The sequence below is a fragment of the Eleginops maclovinus genome, chromosome 11 (genome assembly GCF_036324505.1).
Source record: "Eleginops maclovinus isolate JMC-PN-2008 ecotype Puerto Natales chromosome 11, JC_Emac_rtc_rv5, whole genome shotgun sequence".
NCBI classification, from domain to species: domain Eukaryota; kingdom Metazoa; phylum Chordata; class Actinopteri; order Perciformes; family Eleginopidae; genus Eleginops; species Eleginops maclovinus.
Window position 1 is genome coordinate 11,750,852 of NC_086359.1, and position 17,805 is coordinate 11,768,656.

Sequence of the window (17,805 nt, forward strand, 5' to 3'; positions counted from 1 at the left end):
TGGGTGGTAAAATGAAAATTGAATAGTGGTAAGAAACACTTTGTTGGTGACAACCAAACGCTCTGTATAATATTTGCACAACATTAATATTAATTTGTGATTGTTAAAAAAAATGTTCCTTATTCGATATGATGTGATTGATTTTGTATAATCACAATAAAATAAATTGCACTAATAATGCACTGATGAAAAAGGAATAACATGTATGCAGTACACCATAGTTGCCGTTGGGGGGGCACTCCGGAAGTCTTCCGGAAATACGTACTAGTCTGATACCGAAGAAGAAGAAAAAGTAAACTGCAACATGGCGACTCCCATGCACAGAATAATAGCTAGGAGGCAAGCGTGAGTATGATTTATATTACTAGGTATAAATACATCATTTTTTATCGTTTGGAGAACGCAATGCTCTGTTAATCACAAATCACAATGTGCTTGTCGAGCTTTGTGTTCAATAAAGGAGATACAATACGAACACGGCTGGGCTAAATAGATCAGCAACGCGCCGCGGTCTTTCTCTACAGTGCATTGTTATTATTACCGTCGTAGTGTTTTCTGTCACTTACTAAATGAATACCTTCTGAGATTTCAGTTAATTTAATATTATAGTGCGAGATAAGTCACGTAAGTATATCTTAAATCATTGCAATATTACAGTAACATTTAAATTAGTTCATATTGTCCTCTCGAACCATAGTACTTTGTTGAGGTATGGGGAAACGCAATCCAACACCAATGGTTATACATAGATAGATACTTTATTCATTCCGAGTTGGGAATTTGTTTTGTCACTGCAGCATTTCTTAACAGTCATTGTGCAGGAATTACCACATTTCTTAAAAATGGAATACAATAAACATTAAAAGCAAATGCATGTATATTCACGGTAGGCGCTGAGACCACTTCAGCATTATCATTTTCTCTTGTTTTATTATTTATAGGCATTTCTTTGAGTTAAATTATTTTCTTTTTCTTTTTTTATTGTATTCCGTAAACTACTGACAATTTTTATCTGTGTTGGAATTCAACAGACACTGGAATGGCTGCCATACATGTAGAGATAAAGATTTAAGAACACATTGGAGTGGTCTCTTAATTTTTTTCTGTGGCTGTATATTGGAATGGTATCTCAGAATACTCTAATACCAATATACTATAGGGACAGAAACATAAACATAGTGTACTAAATATATTTTTACCTTTTGCACAGTAGCTTTTAATTGAAAGTCAAATATATCCTGTGAGGAAGTGTAAGTAGGCTACAATATGTATGTACCGTACATTATGTGCAAATGGTTCATTAGGATACAAAAGGGAGCAATTGGAATTGGAAAGTGTTCTTCAATGCACATACTCAAGTAGATTAAAAAAAACTGTAGAAGGTTTGCAGATATTTTAGAAGATATTGATTCGATTCAACCTTCCAACCATTTCTCCAGCTACAAAGCATTACTTTGCAGAAAAGTAGTTCTTCACAATAAATCATCACTCCACTCAAATCAAGGAAATGTAGCTGCAACATTGTATGTTCACGGCTATCCTCATTAAGTCTTTTATTTTACATACAGGGATGCAAACAAGCAAAGTGTTCGTTGCCAGAAGTGTTTGGAGCTGGGACACTGGACATACGAATGCACTGGGAAGCGGAAATATGTGCACAGACCATCAAGAACAGTTGAGATGAAAAAGAAACTGAAGGAGAATGAAAACAAACCACCGAGCATCCCTGGGTAAGGATATCCATCAGGAAACTGCATAGAGACACAGAAATGCAGGATGGTTGTATTTTATGATACTAAAAATCATGATTGTCAAAACCCTCAGGGACTCATTTGAGAATCCAAACAATTATAGGGCACATATAAGTATTTGCAACAAATGTATTTTAATCCTCTGTCCATATTCAATTAAATTGTTCTCCATATCATAAAATCATGGTCTTGAGCCACGTCATTAAATGAAAATGAAAGTGTGTTTTTCAGCTCACAGTCCAGCCACTTGGCAGCAAGACAGATTCTAACGGGTTCTCCTTAAGGGCAATCTTTTAAGTGTCCCCCCTAATTAATCATGGGGTGTCACAGTCAAAAGCCTCTAAACATGCAGATGTCCGTCAGGGAATTTTACTCCCAGTAATAGCAAGGGTGTGAAGCTAAGCTGAGAAGTTTGTTTTGTTTTTATACACATTGTACCATTTAGCAGCAAAAATACTCAGCAGTTTCTACCCACAATGAACAATTTAAGCCCTAAAGCTACGCATCCACTATTTTGGAAAGGAAACGTATAGAGTCTTACTGTAGTGATGGGCGAATTAAGCCTTAAGGAGTTTTGCAGCTTTCTCTCTACTAAAAAGATTTGGAGCTTTAGATTTTCAAACACAATGACACCTGCTAATCAAAACCGGCTGAAGCACTACAACACATATCTGTTAATAATATTTTGTGTCTCATGTGTGTGAAAGAAAAGTTCAGCAAGCCTGCATGTTGTTATGGACTGTGCTGTACTGTAAAATAATGTATTAATCATTTGCCAAAACTCCCACTCTCTTCTTTTTTTATCATGCTAATGTGTTTGCCACAAGTATCCAAAACATTTGAAAATGAATCAACCCTTCTCACTGATGTTTTCTGCTTAGGCAACATTAATCACGAGGTATTCCTCATCTCACACAAGCTTGACAAAATGTTTTAAAACATTCACTTCACATTGGTAAAACAAGCTTTTGGAGGATCTGATTCATCCCCAATCTTTACTTTCCCAAACTGACCCATAAGCAGAGGAGAATGCTATTCTATGCCATCCAGTGGATATAATGAAAATTACATCCTAATACTGCAAAAGAATATTTCGAATTATTATCAAGATTTTCTTTATTGATCAGATACACTTTACATTTAAAATAATTCAACAATGAATCACTTTACACAATAAGCAGTGTCTGTCTTTTCATGAAAGCTATTGATATTGCCAATGTTAAAACTATTACAACACACATGACTGTTTTATCACTTGAGTACCAGCCCAATTCAGTCTCAAAGTATTGACTAATAATAATATCATCTCATTAAGGTTTTTATTCTCTTTACAGACCTGGAGCAGAAGGGCCTAGCGAGAAGAAAAAAAAGTAAGTACAATGAATATTAAACTGAATTTTGTGGGTGATGAATGTTTTGACTCCAGACAATATATATATATATATATTATTAATTTTTTGATGAGAAACAAGTTACAGAAGTTCAATTAACTTTATTGATAGACTTACAGTTTGTGAAATATTTAGCTGTTGTAGCATTCTACTACATCTTAATATAAATACAAAATGTATATGTGGTATAAGTTAAAAAAAAGATACATGAAGGCTTTTCATTGCTTTTCTTATTATCGAGGTCTAGAAGCTATTTCAGGAGAAATTCAGTTACCTACCTTTAATTATCAATACAAATGACTGTAGACACATTTCGATTGAATGTGTAAATGTTTAACATGTTGCATCACTCAGAGAGCCCTTCAGTTCTTCTGATGGTGGGGGGTCAATTTGTTTTGGTCATTCACACATTGTCACACAAGGGTTGATAAGGTCACATGAGTTGCAGTCACATGAAGTCATGTGATAGTCTCAGTCACGTGCATGTAAGTTATTTGGGTGTTTTTAGGAGGAATGTCGTAGTGACACTGCAACCAAGTGGATTTTATTGGAACTTTGCAGCGTTATTTTAACACTATTGATTCAAAGCCTAACTGTAGAAGACTAGCTGAACATTCTTGACAGAACTGTAATGAAACTGCTCCCTCTAGTGGAGACAATTGATGACTGAGCCACTTCAATTTGCTAAAAACTGCTAGCACAAGCAGTAAAATTGACTCATTTTTCTCCTATTGAATCATATTTCAATGGTTTTTGTTCCTAATCCTAAATGTCACACTGATGCATAAATAGGACTTGTTTGGTCTTTTAATGCACTTACATTTTTTTGATTATCCTTAAGAGTTTTTTTTGCTTTTGTTATTTACACCTAAGCATTTAATGTGTTGGCAAAAATATATCTTCCCAACAGTTGTAGTTGGAAATACCCCATCTTTTCATATAAAAATAACATTGGCTTTGTTCTACTTTAGCATCCCAGTAAACTGTGACTTTAAGCGCAGGTGCAACTAACAACTTTAATGATGGCTTGGTCGCAGCTGTGATGCAAACACTGTTGACTAATTAATAAGGACATTAGCTACACCTGTGTGTGCCACGTCAAAATCTCTGCTGTACAATGGACCTTTTCAACATTAAGGTCACTCAAGATTTTTCTCCTGGTCATGTGTGATGCCACCTCCCAGACACCAAATATTTTCATAATCACAGGATGAAAATTGACTGTCGATAATGTTACCAACAGCTATTCGGTGTGTAAGTTAAAGTCCAGTTTATTGTCAAAGTTTCCACATGTGTTATACATACAGGAAATTGAAATACCGTCTCTGGCAGTCCCACAGTGCAAATATAAACAAAAACATATAACATAAAAAGATAAGAGCGTAGGAAAAAAAAGGGGGGGTAAAAAGGGGTGTACAAAAAAAACCTAAGTAATATATACATATGTCAGACACAATCAACACAGTTTGACGGTAGTGCAAGTAGTTCTTTAGTATAATTAGTGCATTTTCAGCAGCAGCGAGAATAGAAAGTGACTTTTGCTGGATGAGGGACGGGTGTGGGAGGGAGGGACGGGTGTGAGGACTTTATCACCCATATTGAGAGTTTGGTTCAATCATAAATTCAGATTTTGTGTCAGATGCAATTGCTTTTTCTTCAGTTTGTCATAGGTACACTGTTCAGAAAAACAAAAGCACATGTTACGGTAATAATCTAGGTGTTATCCCATTTCATTTTCAAAGTAGCAAAACCAAGCATGTCAAAGGTTGCTGAAGAGCAGTCAACAAAGTTAAAGCCACATCACTATAAATAGTTTCTCTCTCCTCCTTTTGTCAACTGGCTCAACAACAGCCAGACTTTAACAGTGTTAGACCTTTATAACAAGACACGTTGTTTGGTTTTCAGTGTTCATGTCTTTCTTTTGTGCCCCGCCACTTGCTCTCAGGGTTAAAGATGGTAGCGGCAGCAGCAGTGATTCAGCCAGCTCAAGTGACTCATCGTCTGACAGCAGTGACTCCTCCAGCTCCTCTTCAGATGACAGCGACAGCAGTGGTGACAGTGATGATGACAGCTCTTCCTCATCTTCGTCTTCCTCATCCACTTCATCCTCAGATAGCTCAGACTCAGGAAGCAGCGGTGATTCAGATCAAGGACCTCCAAAGAAGAAGAAAAAGAAGAAATGAACATTTTTGAATGAATGTTTTTTTCTCTAAGTAAATTGAAGTCGTCCAATTGTGAGTCCCCCCCCCTCCTTCAAAATAAGATCGATCCAAAGGGACAGGACACTTTTTGGGCTGTAATAGTGCTTCTACAGTTTAGGCAAAAAAAGATAATTAGATTGAAAAGATTAATTTGGCTCAGCCATCCTCTCACGTTCTATTTTCACAAAGCATATCTCTGTTGCTGTTACTTTAATGTTATATTTTCCCAAGGTTTTTATATCTGCTAAGCACATTAATTTTTATAATCTGAGAACATTTTTGAAATTAATCATGTTAAATTTGTGATTTTGTAATAAAGTTTATTTTTCGTCAAATTTAACTGCCACCGCACAACCTCAGAAAAGCAACGCCATATCTGGTATTCAAAAATCATTGAACCTTTCCAAGGATGTCAAATAAAAGTTTGTTTAATTTTTTATGATTTGAAGTTGGAAAGTCTTGTTTAAATTGCAGTAGCTTGTTTCCCCGTAAAATGAACTTGACTTGTTTGTTTTTTTATAGTTCTTCCTAGTTTGATATTGTAAAGGATTTTACTTTGCTAAAGACAAATGCATTATATTGACTTTACATATATATGCATTCAGAATAAAATGCGAAAAATGGTCTTTTTGTTAACTGATTTACGAAAATGATAGTTTCAAAAGCAGCTTATATCTGTGCCAACCAATGTGGTTAGAAACGGTGTCCCCTTGGCAAATATATAAAGTGTTGTGACCTGTTTTATTTGCACTCATGAGTTTAATAGGCTGCCTTTTTGGTGATGATGAAGATGAAGAATGTGGGGGTAGTAGAACACAAGACTCCCTCATACAGTAGCCTAGTCATTAGTATATGTTTTGCATGTGTTCATCTTGATATACTTTAAGTGCAAAGAGGTTTTCAATGTAACAGGCTAATGTTCAAAATTTAATATTTCTTTATGTGCTTGATCCAAAACCTTTTTCGGGGGAAACGGTATTTGATGACTATTGTGAAAAAATAAAATCGTAAGTATCCAACCTAGACTAAACTAATCAGTAAACTCATCAACTGATAAATATGGGTTGTTGCAACAACAAAAAACACCGAAGGTAATGCAGGAACTAAGCATCACAAAGTAAATCATTAGCCTAATGGATGGAAGAAAAAGTATGTGGAAAACTACATGTACAGCATTGTTTTAAAGGAAAAAGAGCATCGATTTCCACAGCTTTAAAAAAAAAAATGTTTTAATGTATAAACATTTACGACATGTAATAACCAAATCAACACAGTAACTTTAAATTAAACAAAAAATAAATAAATAGGAATGATAATAAAAAAAACTAAAATATGAAATACACAAATTAATATAAATAAAGTCAAATTATAAATTACAATGTAACATTCTTTTAACGATTTCATTATACAATTTGACAATCAATCCAACAATATTGGGGCTACATTTTCTTGTAACATTACCACCTATTATCAATAGGTTTACCATGAATGTGATGTTAATGAATCATGTCCTAAATTTGTATCACACTTTTACAATCATGTTCACTAATAGTTTAGAATAGTTTTACCCAGAGTATTATTTTTCAGTCAAGCCGAAAATGATTTCCGTCCTGACCGTCAAGTCTGTGCAACCTTGCGTCACACAAATGTTGCATTCATGCATATGGGATTTAGCAAGATCATTAGTCGTCGCGCTGTCACAGTATAGATTAAAATAGTTTACGACAGTTAAACCAATTTCCTTATGTGTGAGTTTTGACATCAGTAAACTGATAATACTTCTGCTGTCAAAATAATAATTTATTTAAATTGAAAAATGTTACACTCTGATCATTTTTACAAAGGTGGTTGGTTTAAGATATGTCTGACAGCAAGTGAAGGCAGCACCGCTTGCTGCCATCCATGCATCCAGTCCTGTCTGTGGTACCTGCTGGCTACTTAACTTAGCTAGCAGCCTTACCTATCAGCCACTTCTGTTCAGTAATAATAAAATGAACGACAGACAAAATGAATTTATTTTGTTTTCCACTCGACGCGCAATTACGTTTTAAGGAAAAGATGGATACCATCCATTCGGTTTTTGTATTTTAGCTGTTATAGCATTTTGCTGAGTCCATTTTGCGTGTAACTGGAAGTGGAAAAGACAAAGAGAAAAGAGCTTTCCAATAGCTAGAATGGTTTGGGCCTAAAAGGAAGACAAGAGGTAAGGATGGCGAATATCAAAGAATACGTCATTTGGTGATTAACTGTACTCGGTGGTTTTCTGACGTTTTTAAAGAATGTTAATTTGAATTTCCGCAGAAAATTTCAATGGTTTCATAGCTAGCTAGCCGCTAGCCTAGCCCCAATACGCTAACACTATGCTAAGGCAAAGATGCAGGTATTCCTCTAGGTAGCGTGTTAGCTTCTTGTTAAACGGTCAGACGTTGTATCTAGTTGTGAGTTGTGATTACGCCAAACATTGATTGTGGAAATGATAAACATTCCTAATGTTACTTTTTATTCTTGTGGTTGCTTCCCGTCCTCAAAATGTAGGACTCAAACCGCAGTGGTAGTGATCATGTTTTTGTTCATGTCTATGGCTAACAGGTCATGACGTCTAATGTTTGTGTTTTTCTCTGTTCTCAAGTTTGACATACCCTACACATATAGGTTTTATAAAAAATAGTTATTTTGTGTTATTGACACGGAGGTTATTATTTGATATTTTTCGAGTGAACAGAACAAACAGCTGCTCAGACTCGCAGTTTGTTTATCATGCAAATAACTGTTATCCACTTCTTAAATCTAACTATAGGTTATTCCAAAAGCTGGACAATTCATAAACGACCAAAACATATTTTACTTGCGTGCAGTTTCTCTGCCAATAACAGCACAATTAACAAACTAGGCCCACAACATTCATCTTTCTTCATAGTGACGAGCTAAAACTTTTGGGTTGTTGTCCTGTAGCCTCCGTACATCGTATAATGAATTTATTATAGCAGATTTCTCTTAGTGCCACTCCTAACTGTCTTCAGTCAGAATCCTCATGACTAACAATGATATATTTTAAATAGGAAGGCAACAGAATAGCTTATGTGTCGAGCTTTGGTCTCGCAAAAGGACAGCTGATATGCTTTTCCAGGAAGCCATTTTACGTGCCACAGTTGGGGGAAGGGCCAGAAAATGCATCATAAGTCCACAGTTAAGTCACAATTAGGAATACCACTGTCAATGTGTGTGTATCAAGAAGGGCTCTGTTGACTCTCATGGACAAAATGACATAGCGATCAACTTGTTCATCTAGGTTCACACATCATGGAGTGTGTGTGTGTGTGTTGGGGGGGACTCAGGTCATGAACTCCTTTATGGCAGGTAGCTGTGGGCTAGCAGCACAGCATCTGTAGTCAGCTGGTACATGGGGGTTTAGGTTTTTCTGTGTTGTGGGTGCTGTTGTTTATGAAGTTGACAGTATGTTTAAGGGTTCGTCTTACAGTGTCTTTAATGTAGTCATTACTTTAAATGAAGCAAAAGGGAATACATTTCTCTTTTTGCTACGTACAACAAGATTAAGGCAGTCAAATGTAAAATACAGTTGTAAGTAAAACGGTTTTTTATATGCTAATTGGAACACCTCAGTTTGAGTAGTATAATGGCTTTAAAACATGTTAGCTTTTCAAATTGGCATTATTAAAGCACCTGTTTAGCTGAGCTGTGGTTGGACTCTAATTTGATATTTTTTCTTAAACATTTTGTGACACAGATGGCAGTCCAACTGCTTGATCTTTCCTACCTATTTAATCTACTCGCATGTTTAGCAGTAAAAAGACCATCTTGAAGCGAAATGTCTTTGCTAAACTTACATGAAGCTTGTGACATGTTAGCAATATGCCAAGCACCTAAGTGGAAACTTAAACTGATCTAGTGAGAACTGTTACAGCAATAAATCAGGATGGAAGATATCACCAAAATTCAAAGCCAACAGTATAATAATATTTACCTTTAGTTTTGAATAGTAAGAGAGAGCAACATTCTAAACTGAGTAAGCTGTAGATGAAGAGGAAGCACGTGAATGCAATTTCACTGGGTGTTTTAGTTTAGGGTTACCTCAGGAACATTAAGCCAAAAAAAGGAAACATTAGTCAACGGAGCTGAAAGGATCAGTTTAGTCGTAACTATTTCCATGATTGATTCAACTTTTAAAGTTGAATTTGAACAGGAAATGCTGTCTGAGCGTCTTAAATATGGATATTATCTATGTTTTTCCTCCTATCATATTGAATATTTTCAGATTCTGGACTGGCAAAAGAAGTCTTTTAATGACACGCCTTGCACTTTAAGAAACTTAAATGACCAGAAAAATGATCTGCAGATTGAACTGTAATGACAAATATGTCGAGGTGCGGCCCTATTTGTCGGCCTATATTTGGGTGACTCCCAATGTCAGTACTTAGAGTTTATGGGAATATTAAGAAACTACTTTGTTTAAGCAACCAAGTAAGCAACCTAATTGAAATGCTGTTCATGACAAACGTCTTTGTGAAGGTGGTACCGGTGTTGTAGCAGATAACGTATTTCTTGCTGTCAACTGGTCCTCTCTGTGACGCATCTCACTGTGAAATCCTCTTCACTTCCTGTTTAGGTTTTGTTCTGTGGCTTCAGTATAACCGTTTCCTCTGTTGTTATGTGAAGGGCACATGCACATGTGCTGTTGAGATTTTATGGCGACTTGTTTGTCCGTTGCAGTCAGAGGAGTGGGTGCGTGTTTTCTTTATCTTTGACACATCTATTGTACATTGCAGTCTTGGTACAGTGTGGTTTTCCAGGCTGGATTTTTGGAAAGTGTCATGAGCAATGCCTAGCTCCAGACAGTTTCACAACAACAAGATTGTTAGGCTGCCCTTTTCTAAAAGTAGTAGTGGTTGTCTGAATAAAACGCATGCTTTGCAATGCTTCGTAATCCTGTCTTCATCACCTTGATCCCCCTAAGATTATTAAAATGAATTTAGTAGTCATAGCAATCATCTGGTGCTACTGTCACAAAGCCCAATTTCCCCTGGTATTTAAATAAAGTATTCTGGTTTAAGCAGCTAATTGTGTCTTCAGCTATGTGTTTTTTAATCAGATCTTATTACCTTTACAAAGAGAGGCTTTTAGAAAGTAAGTTGTTTGAAGGCTGTACCAGGGTCTGCCAGATTAATTAGCCCAAATCTAATCAGACATCAGCAGCTCTTTTTTTATCCCTCAGTGCTGTTGCTCACACAGCAGAAAAATATGCTACTCACTGTGTCCTGACCTCATGCATCTGTTCTTCAGCTTTTGTTCTTTAGGATGCGAGTTAAGCTCTCATGAGGCTATGTAGTCCGGTTGAGGTGAAGCTCATTAAGGCCATTTCATTTCTCAGATCTGGCACACGGCCGTGCTGTGAGATACTGCGCTATAATATTGCTCATCTTGAAATTAGAACATCAGTTGGACAGGTTTATTGTAATACTTCTGATAAAGGGCAGTTCTCAGCAGGGAAGTGCTTTTGCAGGCAATAACAAGTGGATCGGAAACATAAACAGTACAAATCCCTGTTAGTCGGATGGATCCAGAGGAGTCAAAGGAGAATTAGGAGTTTTTATTGTTGTATTACTTCACAGAAACTTTTTTTAGTAAGCGATTCAGAACGCATATGGCTCCAACTAAAGCTTCTCATGCAGAACACACACAGGAAAACTGCAAGGCAAACCCCCCCCCCCCCCCCCCCCCTCCAATATATGAATTATGTAATTTGATTTTTCATCATGGGGTCACTGCATTCACATTTGGCCCTAGCGTGTATCAAAAGGCACGCTCTGCTCAGTTCAAAGCTCTATTTAGAGGTTCAGAGTAGTAAGCTATAGGTTATGTTTCTATTTGTAGGCAGGCAGATATCACAGTGTCAAATTTGAGCACAGACTGCTCTCGGAGGGAAAAGATTGTTTGTTATATGATTCCTTCAGTTTTAACAGTCATGATGTAGATTTATTCATTTAGTGTTAAGCTTTCTTATAAGAATTCAACTTTTGAGACAATTGTGTTTAACATCCCTAGCAGTTTATCTATTGTCAGGATTTCAGTATGTTCTGTTCCATACATTAGCTTGTAAATCTGGTTTAACTCAGTTCTGCAAAATTAAAATTTGAACCCCTGGAATTTTCCCATTGGTTAAAGCATTCCGACTTTTAGAGGAACTATCCCGGATTATAAATCTGCACTTGTAGTTGAACATTATAAGCTTGAACTGTGTAGGACCATACACCCTAGCATGACACCATACTGACTGGCTAAAGGAAAGTTTTTTTGTTTTATTAAAACAAACTTTACATAGTTCACAGAAGAGGGTGACGCAAAATAAAGTAAAGGCTTCTGTCTTGGAGACAAACACACATTTTTACTTTAACAGCCAAGTGAGTTGTGTTTCTCTTAGAGGTACTCTTTACCTCTCAGTAAACAGATGATCGATGAGGAGATAAAAACGCTCCTAAATTAATCCGATATTAGTTTTAAAATAAAGAACCCTCACAGCACTTGGCTCTTATTGTAAGTGCTACCGCCCCCCCTTGCTTCAGATAATGCACGCCTGCTGAGTGGAGGCTTTCCAGGCACTGACTCAGTTTAAATGCTTCAAACCTGACCCTGCCTCGATGAAAGGATGAGAGCAGTTGTTTAGAGAACATGCCAATCAAGACTTACTCGTGTTTTTTGATATGCTAAAGTCACTTGGAAGCCGTATAGAAATGGTAAAGGGTCTTTCCTGAAGAAAGCATTCCAAATACTCTGACGTTTTCTTAATTTTGCCGTCTTCCTGAAACCTTATCAACGAAATACCTTGACATAAAGAGAAGACAGAAAATGAGGCTTATGTACTCCACCTATTAGTGGATGATTATGTCCTTGCTCTTCAAATCTACTATATCTTAGCATTTGTGTTTCCCAAGGAATGTATTTGGGTTTTTTAAGGATTGTTTTTTTCTTGACATTTATGATAGAGACCTTGTCCTAGCAGCCAAGTATGGGACGATAAAGTGTATTTTGATGTGGATCGCGATCAAAGAATCTCTTACACTAAGTTGACCGAGTGAATTTAGGGATAGTTGACAACCTTCTCACATGGGTGCCTTGGAAAATGCCTGTCTAAATCCTGCTTGAGAAGTGATAAAATACAGCCTGATTTCAAATGTAAGAAAGAAGAGCTTTACACAATTTCTATGTGTTACATTTCTATTCATCATTTAATTTATTTATGTAGAGTACCCTATGATCTAAATAACACTAGTCATAGCTTTAAGCATTTTTAAAATTATTATTGGGATAATATCCTAAATTGCTATTATTTTAGCCATGGAATTTAGATTAATTCCGAGCCTACCAGTGGCATGTGGTTCTGACAACACTCTTCCCCTAACAGCTGCTAATATGAGGCAGGTTTGCAGCATTTGAATGGGCGCTCTGTGTGGAATGCCTGCTGTCAGCAGCCTTGCTTCAAAAGCATCAGGGGAGGTGGCACTGCCTGCCCATCGGTACCCGCTACTAACGGTGTGTTGTTCCCATGTAAAATACTCTCTGCACACAGGAGTTTCCTCAATGCTGGAAACCTTTCATGTCAGGTTTTGATGTATAAGCATTACTGATAATATCAGTTACTAATATGATGCCATATTTATTTTTGAACAACCCAGATCCACATTAGAGGGAATCAGTGTGCACCAGAGCCAAATTGGGAGATCATCATAGCCTCCACATTTTTTCTAAAGTATTCCTTCAATAGTATCATATGTTTGTAGGTGCTGACTTGCATTTTATACCTAATGAGATTTGTTATTGATTAAATCAACCTTGGATAGTAGCCTTCTTCTATTTATAAAACAAATCAATTGCATTTATATTGATGTGCTGGAAATAACTCCTTGCAAGTAGAGAGAAACTGATCATTAAAATGTTTTTGGTTAATATATCGTAGAAATTCCCAAAACTGATCATAAACACATTGAGCCCTCCTTATTGTTTGGTAAAATTGTCATTGCTGCTTTGGCGACTGACCAGCTATACATTTCCAAATGTTAAATTGGTCAAAGTGGGATCCCCAAATGTGGATGTCGTGTTTTTTAAATGCTGCAATGAGTAAGGTTTGAAAAAAGAACTAACAATGCCAACAGAACGTTGATCACAAAGTTTCAGTTGCTCAGTCAACTGTGCCATTGTGTTTTAGATGCCCTTTTTTTGTTATTCAGAGTAGATGAACCAAGTGGAAGAAGTGAAAAGCACCTCCCTTGGAACTGCTGGCCAGGCAATACAGAAAAGTCAGCACTTTTGAGCATTGTTTTTTTCCTCGGTCACTTTGCGTTACGCCTTAAGTGACACCACATAATAAGATGGCACATCATAGATTAAAAGCTCTGTGACCCGTGTTTCCCAAAGTGGAAGTTTGAAAATAAACCGATGCTTAGTAAAAAATATATAAATACAAGCTATAATAATTGGAAACGGGTGTAATGGCATGTTGTTTCAAATCTTTGTACCCGATGTATACAACTGTTGTGATATGTGATGCTAGAACATCTGTGGTCATGATGAAGAGCTGATGAAAACATTTCCAGTTTGTTACAACCTGCATGCTGGAAACTGAGCGCTGTCTCTTTAACAGGCTGCATGGTGCTCTGCCCTGTGCTCTGAGCATAGTGGGGGAGGGAGGGGTGGTGGGGTTGTTGATGGAAAGATGAGCCCTGATTGGCTGTGTCTTACTGAGAGCAGTGACATCACAGGAGGAGAGGCCCTGTGGTGTAAAATAACATCTCCTTTTATGGGACAAGGTGGATCGTTCCATTCTCGGAGAGAGGTGAGATTTTGTTCCCCTCTCACTGCTCACTTTATACTGTCTTACTCCCTGTAGATGTTCTCCTTACATTGCTCTCAAATGAATCCAGCTATATGGCTGTATTAAAACCCAGCTCATTTCATTCTTTAATGTTAATCCTCTTTTTTAAACCTCTTATTTTGTCACATTTTTGTTTTACTGCTCTTGATTCTTCTTTTCAAGGTATAATAAACTGCCATTAGACTTTATTCCTGTTCTTTCTCTTCTTTAATTTAATGTTCAAGGTATTATTAGTCAGGTTGTTTTTCTCGTAGATATGTATTACAGTGTTTCTGGAGTATTTGTAAATCCTTGTTGGCCTGTTGTGCATTGTTCCTCCATAACTTCCTCTTTAAATAAGTTATAATGCCTAATTTACTTAAATACAAATATCTTTCCACTCCATCCTTTTTGGTTTTACTGCCATAGAAGATTAATATTGGCCCACAGTTAGCATTAAAAACCAGAGGCACCCCCAGGACTGTCTCACACTCTTAATAAATATAAATATATTTTTTATCACCATTAACATTTACACACTCACCCACACCCTATCTTGTTATTCAAACTCATTTACATCTCTAAACCACAACACAAACAAACAAACAAAAGCAGCAGCTCCCCTTACACTTCACCTAGCATGTGACCACCCCCGCTGTTAGCTGATGTGGTATCTACCGAGAACGAGCAGTCGCCTCCCCTCCCTAAGTCAGATTTGTCACCACTCCAAGGAAATGAACTGTACCTTCGAGTTCGAGTGAAAAAACTGTAGTTATACTCTTCCAGCTGGACGTCCACAGCTAGATTCAGAAACGAAAGAGGGTCAGGGTGTCTTCACCGGAGGAAGTTGGGGTAGAAATTTAGGCTGACAGAGTCATAACGAGAATACTTCTGAAACCCTGGGAGATCCTTTGAATCCTCCTCCCTCCTCCTTCCAATGTTTCAGTGGTCGGGGCCATGGCCTCTCAGTCAGGGTAAGAAATGCACAGCTACTCGGCTGCTTGACTTATTCTTTATGGCATCTGGAATTAATAAAGCTTTGTTTTCACTATGTTGTACTAGTCCTACAAATTGTGTTTTGGCTGGCCTTCCTTGAATGCCTGTCTCACAGAATCCCTGTCCTGTATTCATGGTGCTCAGCTTTCTTTTTTATCGTGTTGAAGACGTGTCCTGGATGCAATGTTGTGAGTTAAAAGGAGACCAATGAGCAGATTGAGGTACCGAGTGAACTGCAGACTTCGACCTTTTCAGTCTGGCCCACTGTTGAATGATTACAATAAATGTAGCTGGCAAACCAAAATGTAATAATAGTAAATGTCTTTTTGACTCCTGCTGTGTGAAGAGTTACTCGTTTTAGCAAGGTTTTTAGGTTCTTTCAAACTAAAAACCTTGCCTTCCTTACTATGCTGGGAGCTGATCAACACCTGATGCACGATCAGCCAAAGATTCAAATCAATGTTCACTTATGATCTGTTCCTCTTAATGTTTGCTCTGGAAATAATTAACATTTCAATTAGATTGCTTGTCTTGTTTACCAAACTGAGCTGATGAATAATATTAGGATCGGCCTCTAGTGCTTGTTTTTCCAGAAGGCCACAGGTTAAATGGCAGCTACATTTGCTACATTGAGTCATATCTTGAACACCCCAACATTTGAGTCCATTTCCCAAAAGTAATATGTTCAATAAGGCCATCTTTAACCAGGCATTCCTAACCATATGGTGTGTGAATACCATGGGGGAAACCCCTCCAGCAAGCTGTAGTAGTTGCTCTGTAACGTTAAACATTAGACTTTTATTGCAGTTTTTACCTTTTCTCTATCCATGTTGTTCCTGTGTCGCTAAGCAACTCTTAAGGACAGAGTAGCTTCCATCCACTAACTATAAACAGCACACGTGTGTGTTGACATGTGGGAACCCCACCATGCAGACAGAAGTGCAGCTGGTTCAACATTTTTAAAGAATACATATATTGGGTTTCTCGATTGTTATTCACTTAATCAACGCATGCCATTATAGAGAGAAGTTTGCTCTCTTTAGGACTATTCATAATTAAATAACCTCAAAGTCTCTTACAAGAACTATGATAGTTTTTGGCTTTTTGTCCTTAATTGATTTATAATGTCTGATAATACTTAGAGGCATCGTTTGACTATATTTTGGTTTGCTTCTCCATTTAGTTGTTGGTGTAAAGCCAATTTAAAACCAGTTACACCATGTGTTTCACATTCTTTGTCCCATTTGTATACTTGGCATTGTTAATTCAAAAGACTACTATTATTTCTCCATAAGAGGACTACAGTGGTCTTTCCAAACTCAACATAGGAGAAAGAGGAGGTGTGTTTTAATTTTTCCTTGATAAATGCCTTAAAAATATCAGTTTTTCTGATTATGCAAAACTTAAGAGACTGCTGGCTGGAATGTGCCTGAATGCAAACATTTATCTTCCAGTATTGTAGAAGCCAGTAGCAGACAATTGAGCCTCCTGCGTGAAGATGTTAAGTGCTTTGCTACAGTATTGCAGGGTGTAACCCACTGTTCAACTCATAAAAACCAACAGATTGGCTCAATTAGTCAGGCAGAATGGACATGAGCAGTGTTTACGAAGGATCCTGTGCCTCAGGCTTTTGACCATTTAACGCTGTGCTAACAGCGGCCCATTCACACATTCAGCCCCTCGCCAAAACTGACGTTGGTGGGCTCATAAATATGTGTTGTATATGTGCATGCTAAATGTACCTATGGTATAACTATTTTGTTAGATTTATTTGTCTAGACCAGGAAGCTGTGGATGAAGATGTCATTTTTGGGCCTTGACATTGGCCTTTTCTTTAACCAAAGACAACATTAAAAGCTTGAAAGTTCTGTAAATGATACTTGTCAACTTCAAGCTGGATCTTGGATGTGGTTTGAGTAAATGGTAAACTGTAGTAGACTGTTTTTGTCTGTAAGAAGAGGTCCGTTGTGCATTACATCTTAACAAGTGTGTTATTCTGACTGTTGTTTGGTTTTAGGAAATGTACAGTCCAAACTGTATTAGCTGTGCTGTAAGTAAAAAAAAATCCAGAGATGATAGCAGTGAGAGTTGATGGATGTTTGGATGATGGATAGCCTAAACAAAGTTCTCTTTTTTTTGTTTCTTTACACCTCTCCTGAAAGAAGTGGTGTTAATGGAGTGTCTCAAAAAGTTCACAGTGGCCTTGGATGTTCGCTGAGCCTTGGTTTAATGTCTCCTGGCTTCAGTGCGTAAATCACGTAGCCTGTTATGAGCGATGACTCAGAGTTAGGTGTTGATGATGTAAAACAGGCCGAGTCTTTGTTAAGTGGTTGGTTGTGAAATGACTATTTAGACTTGCTGATAACCTTACAGATAACCAATGTGAAGTTGTTAAAAAAAAAAAAAGGAACTACTACTAAGAGGTTTTCTCAAGAGATTGCAAGACTTAGTCACACAATATCATAGTTTTATATTCCCAATCGGATCTCATTTGTAAGTCTTTCCACCACACTGAAAGTCTCAACATTTGGAATAGTTAATCTACCTCATCAGGTGTCGCTTAAGTACTGAGTCGTTTTTTTTACTCCTTTTCTGAAATCAGT

At 37.2% G+C, this 17,805-nt stretch overlaps 2 protein-coding genes across 9 annotated transcripts in view; both read left to right on the plus strand.

The window, feature by feature from the left end:
• Nucleotides 1–211: 211 nt before the first annotated feature.
• zcchc10 (zinc finger, CCHC domain containing 10) lies at nucleotides 212–5,967 on the plus strand. Its single transcript, XM_063895088.1, has 4 exons — nucleotides 212–345; nucleotides 1,569–1,730; nucleotides 3,086–3,121; nucleotides 5,088–5,967. The coding sequence occupies exons 1-4, from the start codon at nucleotides 305–307 to the stop codon at nucleotides 5,323–5,325; spliced, it is 477 nt and encodes a 158-aa protein (XP_063751158.1). The 5' UTR covers nucleotides 212–304; the 3' UTR covers nucleotides 5,326–5,967.
• Nucleotides 5,968–7,241: 1,274 nt separating this feature from the next.
• The window catches only part of aff4 (AF4/FMR2 family, member 4), a 28,390-nt gene continuing 17,826 nt past the window's right edge, over nucleotides 7,242–17,805 (plus strand). For 4 of the 8 annotated variants that reach the window (XM_063894442.1, XM_063894446.1, XM_063894443.1 and 1 more), the window contains exon 1: nucleotides 7,242–7,546. Coding sequence is in view for 2 of the 8 variants with exons in the window: in XM_063894441.1 (XP_063750511.1) it covers nucleotides 15,164–15,180 (17 nt within the window). In the remaining 6 variants the exon portion in view is untranslated. Of the gene's footprint in view, nucleotides 7,547–14,920; nucleotides 15,181–17,805 lie in introns of those variants that run through there. The other 4 variants (XM_063894440.1, XM_063894444.1, XM_063894441.1 and 1 more) reach the window with 3 other exon arrangements.